This window comes from Borostomias antarcticus (assembly GCF_949987555.1).
Source record: "Borostomias antarcticus genome assembly, chromosome: 22".
Lineage (NCBI taxonomy): Eukaryota > Metazoa > Chordata > Actinopteri > Stomiiformes > Stomiidae > Borostomias > Borostomias antarcticus.
Window position 1 is genome coordinate 13,358,295 of NC_140255.1, and position 16,071 is coordinate 13,374,365.

Below are 16,071 nucleotides of genomic sequence, written 5' to 3' on the forward strand. Positions count from 1 at the left end.
CGGAGCATCCGGCAAAGAGAGCGCAGCCACGACGCAATCAAGGCACTCACTTTAGGGACCACCACTTTCCCCAAAAATAGCGCAATGGGTTCCAGAGCGTTGCAATTAACCATACACTGATGGCGTCGTCGATTTCAGTTTCCACATTTGTAACCAATATGACAGAGGCATCGGGACTTAGGGGACCATCGCGAGCCGAAGATGACAGGGCAGCTGAAGTCGCAGATGACTGAGCCCCTTCACATAGCCTTCCCTCCTCGACTTACATACACTACCAAGGCAAAGAAGACTTCATTGAATTGACAAGTTGATCACACCATGGGGATAAGGCACCTTTTGCTCCTCCTCATATACCTGGACCCTCTGAGCGTCTTCAGTGCCGCGACGGGCGGTAAAAAGGTGAAGTCGGCACCACCCAAGAGGACCCCCAAGCCCAAAGACGCTAATGTCACCGCGGCGGTCCCCACCGCTGTCCCGCGGACGAACGAGCAGGTCCAGCCGCCGACTACCAGCAACCATGATACGTGTCTGGGCTACTACGACGTTAGCGGACAGTATGACAAACAGTTCGAGTGTAACAATACGGACCACCGGTACTGCTGCGGGACGTGCTTCCTGCGCTTCTGCTGCCAGTTCACAGGGAACCGGATAGACCAGAAAGCCTGTAAGAACTACGTCAAGCCGGACTGGGTGAAGACGCCTTCACCATCCCCGGTCCCGACAGGTGAAATCGATTCGAACCTTATGGACCAGACGAACACGGCGGTCTATATCACCTGTGGAATCATAGCCTTCATTATAGTGCTTGGAGTTTCCGTGAAAGTTGCCTATGATAAAGCTACAGAGCCGCCTCAAGAGATGAACATCCATAGGTAAGTCCGAGGCCACTCACTCTCCCTTAGTGATGGATCTGACAGAGACAATAACGAAAAATACGTCTGAGACCAAATTTACACTACTAATGTTTCAAAACCCTACTGCTCTGTAGAGAAAGTTTTCCCGCTTCAATTTACCTTTCAGTTAAAATAACCAGCTATTGCCATAGTTACCAAGATGTTTTGTGCTCATCTATTGGGGTTAATAATATTGAACTGAATACATCGCTTAAGATGGCATTGACAGATATGGGCTACATTTTCAATGACTCACAAGGGTCACTGGTCATGGCTCAGGACATTGACCTGCAGCCGAGGACATGGACAGCCTGCGTCTACCTCACACAACACAATGCGCATTGAATCACCATAATGTCCACTTCCACATGCAATGAAGATATTTATAGAAAACTGACATGGCTGATCTTAGTGAAGGCGGATGTCCTTTCAAGCTTGTCCAGATCAGTGAGCATCTTCTAGGACTGTTGATATGAGAAATTTCACTTAAGATTCCTTTGATTCAGAGCAGATGATGGAAAGCCCCAGAATCCCCAAATGAGGCCTAAAATAATTGAAGGAGGTGTTCAAAGGGAAATATTAAAGTGTTTTTTCCCCTGTTAGGTTAGCTGGTGTATATCAGGTGTGGTGTGTGTGTGTGTGTGTGTGTGTATGTGTGTGTATGTGAGAGAGAGAGAGAGAGAGAGAGAGAGAAAGAGAGAGAGAGAGAGACATGGGGGGGGGGTCTGGATAATATTTGATCTTATTTTATTTTAGTATTTTATTCAATTCTGTTGTGATGCCTTTGGTTTCAACATCAGCATACCGTGTGCGCCATCTGTGCAGCTGGAAATGTTCCTCGTCAATTAGTGAACACACTGATCACTTAGATGCTCACACACGTCAGCACGTCCGACCTATATAGAAACAGCGTTAGATGTCATACCAGCCGATCTCCACAGAGGAAACGCATAACAACCCCCTTACTCACCCCACGAACACATGTCCTCTGGTGTGTGCAGACTGGAATTGGGTTGGAATGGTGAAATGCATGAGATACACTAACAGCTACTAATGTGTGCTTCAGCCATGATGCTCAATGTGTTTCCTCAGCTGTTTGTGGACCCCCCCCAGGGCTGCCCATATTAGGGCTGGACCACAGCATTCATGAGTGATGACACATGTTGCAGAGAATGGAATGCAGATGCTGACACATATATATATTTTTCCCTTGATGAAACCGAGCGTTTTGTTGTACACATAATTACTCTTGAGCTATCTCGAGACATTCAAAAATACATTATTTACCATGCATCTTTGATGTCCTTTTTGATGTTCACAATTTTGGTTTAGCAACACAACAAAGTCTATTTTTTGAGGAAGGCGCATCCATTTCTATTGCAATATTATTTAAAGGTTAGGCTATCATTGGGCTTATGGCATGTCTCTAATACCGGACTAGAGTACAGAACTGACAATATAAAAAAAAAACAGTACAAATATTTATTACATCCCTGCAAAGGTTATGTTGTCAGAGGAGCAATAATGTAAAAGTAATTTGATTTCCTCTTCAAAAGTGCTGCCATAATATAAACATACTTCTTAAAACATTTTCTTTCATGATGCCTAGTTTCTCCCCCCTCTCTCTTTCTCCTTGAGGGGTTTCATACCTTACCTTCATATTCACCTGGTGCAGTCTGGGAAACATTCACAGTCAACCCAATTACAACATATTCTAATAAACTCAACACTGTTTCAGTTGTAAAATGAGCATTCGTCTCCCCAGAAACCCAATACCACTCTTGAATCATCTGTATTAGCATAACAACACCTGACGACATTGAGGTGCTTGGGAAAGGAAACAAACATCAACATCATTTTAATGAACTCCAGATGCTTGCATAGGAGAGCTGTGGATAAACTTGTTAAAATTGTTTAGAAAAATACCAACTGCAGTGTTTTGGAGGCCTCTGTGAATTGTATACTAACACAATGCTCTGTGTGTGTGTGTGTATGTGTGTGTGTGTGTGTGCTCGGTGTATGTGTGTGTGTGTGCCTTCGCGCAGAGCCCTGGCAGACATCCTGAGGCAGCAGGGCCCTATTCCCATATCGCAGTACGATTGTGAGAACTTTGCAGCGATGAACGGCTCGCCCAAAGACAACACGCCCATCAGAACCTCCTCCAAGAACCACTACACGCCTGTCCACGCATCCAAGTCCAACCATGGTGGGTTTACCCGAGCTAGTCCTCCTCTGTTACTGTGGAAGTCTTTAAAGACACAGTGCCATGCATGTTTTCATGTAGCGTGTGAATTGGATGGCGCTTTGACCCTTCACAGTCTTTGTTAGCTCAATTGGCATGTAAGTGTCAATTCCTTTAAAGTGTCCATATTCTTCGTGGGCTTGTTTGTATCTGTGTGTATGTTTGTTAATGTGTGTGTGTATATTAATGTAATAGTGCGTTACATTGTATTTGTGTGATAGTGTGTGTGACAGTAAGTGTAAGTGTGTGTATTTGTGAGAGTGCTATGTGTGTATCAGCACTGCTCTCGCTGTCAGCAGTGTAATCTTCTGTGTTAACATCCAGTAATCATCCGATTTGGGTGAGAGAGAGAGAGAGAGAGAAAGAGAGAGAGAGGGAGAGAGAGAGTAAGAGAGAGAGAACAAGTGACTGGCTGCTACAGGAGCAGATAATTGTGCCTGGCGAGGGAGGCGAGGGAGGCGGGCATCTCTGACAGGGTGGAAGCGGCAGCCTCTCAGTGGTTCACTGGGTGAATCAGACAATGATGACACCCTGGCACACAGTGCAGGCACGCGACGGTGGCATGACCCAGGCCCACAGCGGAGGGGCACAGACAGGCATGGTGAATCTGACTGTCCATACAAGAGAGAGGCGGAGAGGGAGAGAGAGAGGAGGGGTGGACTCCAGCTGCTTTTTTTTTTTTTTTTATATATATATATTTTTAGGGCTTTTCAGCTTTAATGGGACAGGACAGTTTGAGAGAGACAGGAAACGTGGGGGAGAGAGAGAGGGGAGAACATGCGGCACAGGACCCGAGCCGGGAATCAAACCCGGGTCCGTCCGCGAAGGACTAGCCTTCATATGGGGCGCGTCTTACCCGGTGAGCTACCAGGGCACCCCTGGACTCCAGCTTTTTTGAGCAATGTACTGAGTTATATCAATGAGAGAATTCGAGACAGAGTGAGATCAATAGCAAGGTATTTAAGACAGACAAATCCAGAATGATAAAAGAGAGAGAGAAAGACAGAGATAGAAAGAGAGGGAGATATTTTGTAGCAAAGACATGGGTAGAAGAGAGATGGAGTGCTAGAAGTGAAGGTGGAGAGAGGCAGAGGGAGGTGTGTCCAGGTTCCAGGTCCCCTCCCAGCTGGTCATCTGCTTTGCGAGGGTGAAGCCAGTCTGCATCTTGTCAGCAGCGCACTTCTGTCAGTACATCCCCCGGATTCACTGTATCAATCTATTTTAAATGCTGGCCAGCCAATGAAACGCTGTGGCTCAGGGGAGCGGCCTAACGTGCGGTCACACTCGCACTAGGCTGCGTTTAACACAACCTTGTGGATATTCATGCTCAGTAGAGGTCACCCATAACTGTATCTGCCTCCCTGCCGCTCTGCCATCCCTGGCTGTGTGTCTTTTGCCTGCCTGCTCATAATCACTGTTAATGCTAGTTACTGTAACACAGCCTCCAGCTCCACATCCCCAGCCACAAGCCCCAACTCCCAACCCCCAGCTCTCAACCCCCAGCCCCAAGACCCCAGCCCCAAGACCCAAGTCCCCAGCCCAAAGACCCAAGACCCCAGCCCCAAGACCCAAGACCCAAGACCCCAGCCCCAAGACCCAAGACCCAAGACCCAAGACCCAAGACCCAAGACCCAAGACCCAAGTCCCCAGCCCAAAGACCCAAGACCCCAGCCCCAAGACCCAAGACCCCAGCGCCAAGACCCAAGACCCAAGACCCCAGCCCCAAGACCCAAGACCCAAGACCCAAGACCCAAGACCCAAGACCCAAGACCCAAGACCCAAGACCCAAGACCCAAGACCCCAGACCCCAGACCCAAGACTCAAGACCCAGGCCCCATCCCAGCCAAGCTCCAGTCACCAAGGGCCCAACAGTGCTGCGGCTTTGGATATGAAAGGCAGTGACAGCCAGAGTGAGAGCGTGGGTAATGCATGTGTATGGGGAGTCCTAACAGGATAATAACAGGATCGAGTGCACTGACAGAAAACGGGAGCAGGAGGCCCAGTCACTCGCATGAAGAAGTGCATATTCATTTGCGCATCTAGCCCACTCTGCGGCAGACAGTCAGTGCTCCAGAGGAATGGGTTCTCTTGGTTAAAGATTATTGTACAGTAATTGGTGACATTGCCACTTCTGTTATATATTTGGATGTTAGAAAGAGACCTCTCCAATCAAGTGTCAGAGAGACCTGGAGACCGGGTGGCTGGAGGTCTGCGCCCATAAAGCCCCCATCAAACAGAGCCGGAGAGCGCAAATGACCCCACCAACCCTCGACAGATTGGTCCCCTCTCGCTTTTGGCAGGGCTGACGTAAACTCCTCCTGGCCAAAGATACTTTTGGAACAGTATTTAGGCGCATTCCTAAAAATACACGCCCCGATATTTATGAATGCAGACCCCCGGTCTGACACAGTACCCTTGGTGCATTGCTGAACCCTCCCTGCCGTTTATAGAATGATATATTCCAGATATAAAAAAAATAAAATAAAAGCAATAACTCTCAGAGCAAAACAGTGCAGGCAGCAGAATATGATACTGGCATGCAAGGACTAGGCTATTTTTATTCATCCACTGCCTGCGCCTTTGTGGGCTCTCAGATCCTGGTTGAGGGTCGGGGTGTAAACACAGTCCGCCCTGCAGCCAAAACAACAGGAAGACCTTGATGGGGCTGGGATAGCTATTATCTTTACCAAGCGTCTCACGCTCCGCAAAGTAAACAGTGAACGTTCCTCCTGAATAATGCTATTTTGCCCCTTAGCACTTGAAGGAAGTCAATTTACATCACAGAGCGAGTAGTCTTTCCTTTCTTTTTTTGTCGTGTTGCCACGATGTTTACTTTTTGATGTTTTTTTTAATATACGAAGCGATTTAATGAAAGAACATTGTTGTTAGGAGAGAATAGTTGGGATCTGGGGATACTTTTATAACTGCACTTCGTGGCTGGCAGGTCCCGCTGGCTATCTACTCATCCACTACTCAGGCCACAGTATAAGACCCCCTAGTCCTCTACAAAATATTGGAAGCCCATTAAAGCCTATAATAGCTGGCAAAATCCAAACAGGTGAGAACAGAAGAGAGATACAATGTCTTCTCCGCCCGACGACTCCAGCTCGTTGTCATCTCTGGTCAGCCCAGTCTCTCTCTCTCTCTTTGGTTTAAAAGCAGTTCAGTTATGAAAGATCTATAATACAATTCCTGGGCAGAAAGCAGCCCAAATCCTCTCTGCTAATGAAGCAGTCAAAAACTCCTGCGTCCTCATGGGTCTAGGCGACAGCCTCTCTCTCTCCTGCTACCTGCGTGCTGCGTCACCTGGTGCACTAGCCAAACTACACCTCAGTCAACCACGCCCACTCAGGCACAACTCACATCAACAGTTCCATCCAGGGATGGCTGGCATAACTATAGATCCAATCATACACATCTATATTCATAACATTATATTATATTATATTATATTATATTATATTATATTATATTATATTATATTATATTATATTATATTATATTATATTATATTATATTATATTATATTATATTATATTATATTATATTATATTATATTTTAAATCCTAACTAGCCTTGGATTGGATGCACGCTTTTCTTGGAATTAATGGTAATTCCATAACCAATTAATTACCATACCCATATTATCTGTAAGCAATTCATATAATATTCATATTCATGTCAATATCCCATTCAAAGCATGTGAATATTTGTATCCATAACCAATTCATATAATATTCATATTTATGTCAATATCCCTTTCACATCATATTCATATCCATAACCCATTCATATCATACCAATATCCATAACCCATTCATATCATACTAATATCCATAACCCATTCATATCATACTAATATCCATATCCATAACCAATTAATGTCATCATACTAATATTCACTAATAACCCCATCATACTAATATTTATATCATCACCCTACACTTCCCCCGGGAACAGGCCTCCCATTAGTTTCTCCTCAACAGTTTCCCTGGTTTAAAGGTCAAAGCTATTCTGCTACCAAAACAAACAGTTATTGACCAAATTAATGGATGAGAAATTCTTTTGACAAAATTAACCTTCTAGCTTTTTAACCTTCCTTTGACATTAACTTTCGGACATTCTCTTAAGCACATTACTGTGTGTGTGTGTGTGTGTGTGTGTGTGTGTACTGTGCTATGTGTGTGTGTGTGTGTACTGTGCTCTGTGTGTGTGTGTGTGTGTGCGGGTGTGAATGCGTGTGTGTGTGTGTGTGTGTGTGTGTGTGTGTGTGTGTGTGTGTATTGAGTGCATTTTAGTGTGTTTATCACCCGGAGAGATCTGTGCATGATGCATGAGATTTGCCTGAATTACCAAACTATGATTTAATTGGTTTAATTAACATACGATTTGCCGACAGGCACATTCCTAATAGTATTCAGACTGCTTTTTTTCACAATGTCCTCTGTTTTTCCCCCCACCCAATCTCTCCCCAATTAATCCAAAAATCAAGCTGTTCTCCCATTTCCAGAGTGACCTCCCTCCCTCCCTCCCTCTCCAGGGCCCTGGTGATCATCCCTCCCATGTTAAACTAGGTATTCCCATGCTGACTGTGTCAGCGTGTTCAATGGAGGCCACTTGTGCCCAAGCCTCAGCATCTTAGAGACCCTCCTAATTGTCTTCGGTGCTACTGCTCATCATTACCTTAAATTATTCACCAGGATCTCTTGACCTTGTGTGTGTGTGTGTGTGTGTGTGTGTGACAGTGTAAGGGGTTGCAGATGTGCAGGAGGTATTCATTCTAGGAGGTCTTTTCACCCAAGAGTAGCTGTTCATTAGAGCATGGTGTGCATCATATAAGATACACGCATATGCATCACGGCTGTAAACTCTGCACTGTTGGTTTCATGAAGGGTCAATGGTGGTGCCAAGAAAAAAAAGGCTAGATGTATAAAGCCATGGTGGCAGTTATAGACCTTCTGTATGTGTGAGATGTCACGCCAAAGAGAGGGATAGGGAGGGAGAGAGAGAGAAAAAGACAGAGAGTGAAAGACAGAGGGAGCGAAAAAAAAAAGAGAGAATGAGAGAGAGAGACCAAGAGGGAGAGAGAGAGAAAAAGACAAAGAGTGAAAGACAGAGGGAGCGAAAATAAAAAAAGAGAGAATGAGAGAGAGAGACCAAGAGAGCAAGAGAGAGACGCAGTACATTACATATCCAGCGGAGAGACTTCATGAAGATGAAGCGCATGGCACCGTGTCCACTACAGCCGATACGCTGCTGATAATTCCATAAACTCACCACAGCATGTAAATGACCTCCGCCTGGCTGTGTTCAGACTTAATCGACCTCGCAGCCTTGCTAGTCCCCCGGTGGAGCATCAGCACACCCACCTCCTTCTCTAGTGGAATTAGCTGATTATTCTGATTTATCTTCTCACAAAAGAACACAAGGAGCCAGGTGACTGGAGAGCGTGTGATTAGAGATCACCTTCCTTTAGCTCTTGAAGCATTCTCAAGGTGCAGGTTGAGATGAAAGTTAGCTTTAACGAGCTGAGAACAGCGCTGGGAGGAGGTAGGTGATTGCTTTTGAAGAGGTCCTAGGATCAACGGGTTGTAGTGTACGGATGGGGGAATTGCAGTGTGACCCACCGATGATGCCTGTCGGTCACAAAGGAAGGCGCGGTGATAATAGCGGCATGTTGCGCACAGGCAATTACGGCTGTAATGGAAAGAGAATGCAATACGCGTGGGGTAATATGGGATATTTCTTACTGTAGCGTTCTCTCTGGAGACTGTGTGATTGAGAATAAAAGGTGAAAGATGGGAAACATATTGCTTTCAGATACATTTTTCTTATGTTCAGCCAGTTAATGTCTTTAAATCAACGCTGTGAACCAAGCCGTTTCCCTGGTGTTCGGCTCTACATCTGAGGCTCTCAGATGGACTGCATGGTTGCCTGGAATGCCGGAATAGTTGCTGATGGTGTTTTTGCCGCTAATGATCGTGTTTCAACGGACTGTTACAAGGTTTCTAATGGTGTGTGTGTGTGTGTGTGTGTGGTGTGTGTGCGTGTGTGTGTGTGTACAGGTCTCCACTACGGGAAAGAGAGTGTCCGGAGCAGTGGGGGTCATGACTTTCACAACTTCATCTCGTCTGGCTTCGTGACGCTGGGTCGAGGCCATCAGAAAGGTAGAGTCCAGCTCCACCTCCTCCTCGTCTGACGTCAAATCTGACCATCACACTTCCCAGACAGACAGTCGGAGAGATAAGACAGATGGACGAACATCTCTCTCTCTCCTCGCCCTCTCTCCCTCCATTCCCTCGTCTCTCGTTTTTTCTCCCTTGTCTTTTCGTGTGGTATCAAGTTGCTTGTCTCTTCTCTCCACTTCTATATCCTCCCTCTCTTTTCCTCTTCCTCTCGTCACTCTCTGGCCTCAACGGTCTCAGCGGTCTGTTCCCTCTCAGATATCCAGCACCATCCTACTACACTGCGGTATTGTGTCATATCTCTATATAATGTTTCCTCGCAGTGTCGTGCAAGAGCGAGACGAGAGGTGAAATATTCCTGTTTCCTCTTATCTCCTCTGAGTCACATGATCTCACTCCTCCGCATGTTTACAATTAGATGGAGACAAGTAGCACACACACACACACACACGCTACGCACACACACTCACTGACATGCACATACCTACGGTTTGCTGTCATTATCTACTGCTTGTATTCTCCCATGGGTAATATACTGATTAGTATGCAGCCATGGCACCTAAGCTCTTGTGATTCATCCCCCTCCATTTTGCCTCCACAAATCAGACACCATGTATATGGTGGGTCGCATAGCAAGTTACTCTGGATGGCCTGATATTCCACAACTGAATGTGTGTGTGTGTGTGTTTCACAGTGTATATGTGGCTGAATATATCTGTGTGTGTGTTTGTGTGTGGTTACCCCCAGTCACATCCACTGTGCAGTACTTCAGTGGATGAAGGTAATTTATATGAATGGTAATAGAGCCCGAGATTTATTCTGTTCATTTCCAGGCTGCTGCTGCAGCATCGATAGTCGCAGAATCTGTGTTCATCATCCTAATTACAACAGAAGACCAACATGTCAGGGTTTCAATATTTGTGGCCTGGTAGATTTATTACAGTGGCTTGACCGCTGCTTTGTACGGTATACTTCAGGGCAGGGACATCTGCAGGCATTTTGGGGCCCCATGAAAAGATATTCCACGGGGCTCCTCATACAGTATATGTATGGATTAGTGGTGGTTGGTTTTCTGGACCCCATCCATGCTGGGGCCCCTCAATTGCTCCCTCTGTTCCCCCCTTAATGACGCCCATGCTCCACATGCTACAGGGTTCTATCTGAAACCTTTGTTTCAGAGCAGGTTCCGCAACAAGGACAAATGGTTTTACAGTACACAGCACCCTAAAAGAGGGTGTGGTTATTCTCTCATTAGCAGGAGTGGAAGAGGGCATTGTTTAAATCTCTCACTTCTTACCATCAAGAGGCATGGTGTTTGGCACAGACTGCATAGAAACTAGAGGCATGGAAATGTTCTCCCTCTCTCTCTCTCTCTCTCTCTCTCTCTCTCTCTCTCTCTCTCTCTCTCTCCTAATGAGAAAACATTGCCTTAATGTTACAGGGAATCAACTGAGTCTTTTTTGTGCCGTTTGTTTTCATGCCCTGCAGGTGGGCAGGGTGTGCACGATGGAAATCACATGCATCCAGATTTCAAGTGAAATCTGTGTCTTTTTCTGTTTCTCCTTATTAAATATGAGTAATGAGAACCCCCTGGTTGCTTTTTAGCCAGCCTTTTCCTCTATCTAAATATCTCAGACAGTATGTCTCATTCCCTGGTGGTTGCTTGTCATGGGGTACGTTTGGTTTAGTATCATACTAGTATTAGTTTATCTGAACCAATGCCCCCCCCCCCCCAGTTCTAGAAAATATAGCCATGAATCAGGGCGTGGTGCCTTCTCCACTCTGTATCACTCTTTGTTTTTGCAAGCACTTCTCTGTAAAGCTATCTCTCTCTCTCTCTCTCTCTCTCTCTCTCTCTCTCTCTCAAAGCACAGGGGACCTCTCTGGTCTTGTTAGTCTTTAGCCCAGAGCCAGCCATCCTCACGGGTTGAATGACAGGATCAATTGCCTGCTTGTCGCTCCGTTCAGTTGGGAGAATGGTGGTGTTCGATGATGCTCCTAACATAGCTAAAGTGCAGTGACTCCAGGGTAACTCCAAAGTACTGTTGAGCGATGCAGAGATCAGAGATCAGGTTTACTCAGGCCTCAAACTCCCCCAGTCTGTCTGCTGTGGATTCCTTTACTGTAGGACTTTGGCTGAGAGGATGGGATTTGACTGCAGTTGAAACATCGGTATTGGTTTATTATGTGTCATCATGAGACCATGAAGTTTGGTAGAGGCCCAACTGTTAGTATACAGTAATATAAGGCTATTTCCTAGGAGTAGTTGACATTTGTCAGTGTTAAAACAATGATTTGTTAATGAATCTATTACTCAAATCACAGGCCACATGGATCATTAGACGAAACTTAAATATCCCAAAGCTATTGCTGGATCTGAACCCAGAACATTATATTTCTTTTCAGTCATTTATCAGACACTTTTATCCAAACTGACTTACAATAAGTGCATTTAACGTAGGTAGTCAGTGTACTGCTACTCACTAGAACTCACAAGTTCATCTCCTTTCTAAACAAGTGACTAAGAGCATAATCTAGTGCTAAAGCCATAGTGCATTAGCAGCGAAATATAAATACAATAGGTGCTTAAGAGGGAGGATCCTGGTAGTACTTACTGAAGAGGTGAGTTTTGAGCCTGCGGCAAAAGATAGGCAGCGACTCTACAGTCCTGACGTCAGTGGACACTTCATTCCATAACTGCGGGGCCAAGACAGAAAAGAGCCTTGACCGTGTCATTGAACATTGTGAAGCCAGTGCATTGGATTGCGTTCCGCTATATCTGAACACCGACCGACAGACCGGAAGCACATAACGAGTTGTCTAATCGACCAATTCAGAAGAGGAGGTCATTTGGAGCCATGATTCAGTTCTGTGAGCTGTTGTTGAATAAGCAGGCGTCTGTTCTGGTAGCTAATTATGGGATATAATGTGCATTGGTTTCGTCCCCCTGGGCCAAGTGTGTATTTGGTCCGTTCCCCTGGGCAGCGGAGCGACGGTCAGAGGGCTTTTGTTCCGAGCAGCAGACCAGCTGGATGCTGCTCATCTGTCTGTAAAAGGTTCTAACAAGCCTGCGCCGACCTCACCCATGGCAACCCTGTAACATTTAATCTGCTAGGAATCTCAGAGTACAATCGAAATGTGCCCAGTTTTATGCCGGCTCATGTTACGCTTTGTACATTGTGTGCTCCCAGTGCAGGCTATACGATCTCTTGGGGCTAACTCCACGGGTGAGTGTATGGTCAGCTTTAGTAAAGACCTGAAATGGTGTGTAAGCATGTGCAATATGCGTCTCACGTCCTCGGAGTCTGACTCATCGAAGGGTGGGGCATCTGTCTAAACCCACTCCAGAAGCAGAGAGCGGTCGAACGCCTGTGAAAAGGAGGAGAGAAGAGAGAGAAGGAGACAGAGAGAGACTGACTGACTGACAGTTAGACAGATAGTGTAACAGATCTGTATGAGTGGGCGATAGTTTCCCAGAAAGCCAATCCACTCACACACACACACACACACACACACACACACACACACACACACACACACACACACACACACACACACACACAGGCACTCACACACACACTCATATGCACAATTACACACCGGTATATGGCTAGACGCCTTAGATTCATTCGTCCAAGCCTCTTTGCAAACACAAATCCATCATTGCTTGCGGTAATGACAAGAATAAATATGCAAAATTCAGAATCACACAGATATCTGCCAACTCTCTCTCTCTCTCCAGTCACCAGCTCTGACATGCCATGTCCTGGGCGCCCAGCCAGCCCAGCAGTGCAGGGTAAATACCATTTTTATATCTTTTCGTGACAGCGCTGCACAAAAATCGCTTGTCTGTCTGCGAGGAGACAGGTGTAGTGTAAGGGTGGTGTGGGCCATCTGTTCGCCGCGCGATCTCTGCTGGCTCACACCCCTGGGTTCGTCTGCTCGGACGTTTTAGCGTTAGTGCCACTCCTGTCTCCTTCAACCATCTGTCTGGCCCACCGTGACGGGCACTCACAGTCCTCTTCCTCTGCTTCCCCGTCCGGCTGTCCATCCGACATGTTCACAGGTTCTGTGGATGAACTTTGGGTTTTTTGGTTGTTTTTTTTTGTCAGTGCACATCACTTGCACCTAGATGGATAATGTATCCATAAATCTAGCTTCTGTTGTAATGCCATGTCATCTTTTTTGGACTTCGTTTGAGCGATTTGAATCCACAGAGAAAAAAAGTCTGTATAATAAAGTGATATGAAACATTGTCATATTTTTCCAGGGAGTCTTTGAGACTGTGGTCAGCAGAGCTATTGCAGAGATAGTACTTTATAGTAGGGGAGGCAAGGAGCTCATCACACAGCCTGACTAGAGGTCAAATCCATGTCATGGATGCAATATTAGAACTCCTAACTCACCTTGAGTTCAGCTTCAGTCAGAGGCTAGATTGGCAGCTGGCATGGCAAATTCATCTCACAGACTTATTGGTTGAATGAGCTAATTTTAATTATTTCTTTTCACCATATGTCATTCTGCATGATATGAAGTGCAGCCAGGCCAGAATATCCTGCTTTTCCGTCAGACAAAGCCATGATTCTCAATCCAGTTTGCTTCATACTTCATTAATGAGCTGAGCCTGGTTTTAATTCCGGATGGTGATGAACTCAATTTTTTTTTCATGGCAGTAGATGATTATTTTGTATGCGTGCCTGGAATGATTAATATAATATAGTATAGCGGAATCACACTGTTTCTAAAGTTAAACTTTAGCACAAAAGCAAAAAGACCTGTCAGGTCCAATAACAGGGACATTTTCATTTACTTTATTAACAGATTTTTATTAGCATCTTACAAAAACACCAACAAAACAGGCAAATACTTATACTAACACATTACATATGGTCAGAGAGTGGCCAACAATTTTATTTTTATTTTTTTGTGGGGAAGGGCAGGGGTCACACCAGAAACCTTCAGCTCTCTTGCCCCACGGTGACAGCTGTTTCCCCACTATTTTGCTCTCTCTGTTTGAGGTTTTTATGGCAGGCAGTGTTGGGAACCTCACCAAAAACCCACCACTGCCTGTAAGCCACTCATCTTCTCCATGCTCTATGAATCATATTTCCTTCAACAACAACACCATTCTGTATCCATAGCTGGCACAGTGAAGATCACAGCGCTGGTGACACCTCAGACTAAAACATTCCTCCAAGAAGGATCGCGAGTGTCGCCACGCAAACACAAACAATGACCACAAACAGGAAGTGACTACTCCCACTCCCCCCAGGAAGTGACTATTCCACAAACAGCTTAGGCATACACGAACACAAATGCAAACTCACGCACGCACCATGCAGACCTTATCTTTATTCATCTCTATGACACATGCTCCTCAAATGTCAATCCAGTCAGCCCCTTCCTCCTTCTCCTGTGTACCAGCTGTCTCATTATACACTGAACGGAGACTCTTCACCTCTTCCCTTAGGATTCCACTGTGACAGGAAAACAGTGCTCGCTGTTAAGAAACGATAATGTCACGGCTCCGCCGCACGACCCTCGCTGGTCCGTTTCCCCCGACCTTGCCTCTGTCTCTGTCTCTGCCTCTGTCCCTGTCTCTGATGGGGCATTCGTTTATAACTGGGAGGTGGCAAATTGCGACTTGCTACTAGGAATTATTAAATAAAACACCGCATGAACTCGCACTTCCTCGTCGCAAATTCGGATATGTTTCTCAGCCCCCAGTTGCCGGCTGACGTCAATATCATATAATATCATCATCATATCATTCGCTATAGCTCGAATGCACACAGGTCGGAGGTAGGTATTTTGCCACTTGCGACTTGCCAGCTCCGACCACAAACGAATGCACCATAAGCCTGCCCCTGCTTGCGGATCATGTCTGCTTTTGGGTCCTAGACCGTAAACCTAACAAGATACCTACTGAGCCCCAAACAAATGAGGTGGTATCTCTGTTGCTCCAGCCCGTGGGGAACCAACTACCGCACCTAGTTGAGCTGGCATCAGAGTTAGCACAGAGCACTGAGCTCAGCTGGCCCACTTCGGCTGGGTGGTGCTCTCCTGTCGGGTCCTACAGGGCACGGTACATGGGCTGGCCGTAGACGTCTGGATCTGGAGAGGTGGCACGGCTGACCTGGTGGCTGACTGCTCCTCAGAGCAGCGGGGTCCACGGCAGTCATTATTTAGCGGCATGAGCAGAGAAGAGAAGCGCAGATGATTCCATCTCTCGCCGGCTCAGCCATTCCCCCTCTTCTGAATATGCAGGAGAGCATGGGAGACGTGGGGATTGGGCCGTGGTGGGTCTGTTATGCCGAGATGTAGACGTGTTAATTGGCAAATCTATGCTGGCACCCTTGGCCTGGGTGGGTATGAGAGTCATGTTTTTTTTATTATTATTTTTTGATCACAGGTAAACATATGCCAAGTTATTCCTGGTTGTTCAGAGCCCGAGGCTAGGAGTGGTCTGATAGGTACATACTGCATACCTTTACCTTTATCAGCCTCTCCAGGAGACGGGAGATTTAAAGAGCTCTTTACAGCTGAAGAGACGGGGGGAGTAGAAGGGAGAGGAGAGGACAGGGGAGTTACCGGGACATGTACTGTAAGCTATATTCCTTCACAACCCCTGGAATTAACACTCTTGATTTAATAATTAACGTTAGCAGCACATTCCCATCGGACCAAAACTAGTGTAATCAGTCGGTACCCATGGCCACTCAAAATTAAAGACGGGAGATAATATCCTCCT

At 46.1% G+C, this 16,071-nt stretch overlaps 1 protein-coding gene across 13 annotated transcripts in view; it reads left to right on the forward strand.

Moving 5' to 3' along the window:
• Positions 1-318: 318 nt before the first annotated feature.
• LOC311323595 (shisa family member 6) overlaps positions 319-16,071 on the forward strand; it is a gene marked incomplete at both ends in the record, with an annotated part of 48,613 nt that continues 32,860 nt past the window's right edge. For all 13 annotated transcript variants that reach the window (XM_084455850.1, XM_084455855.1, XM_084455856.1 and 10 more), the window contains 3 exons: positions 319-872; positions 2,939-3,099; positions 9,201-9,302. In XM_084455850.1, coding sequence (XP_084311976.1) covers positions 319-872; positions 2,939-3,099; positions 9,201-9,302 — 817 coding nt within the window. The remainder of the gene's footprint in view (positions 873-2,938; positions 3,100-9,200; positions 9,303-16,071) is intronic.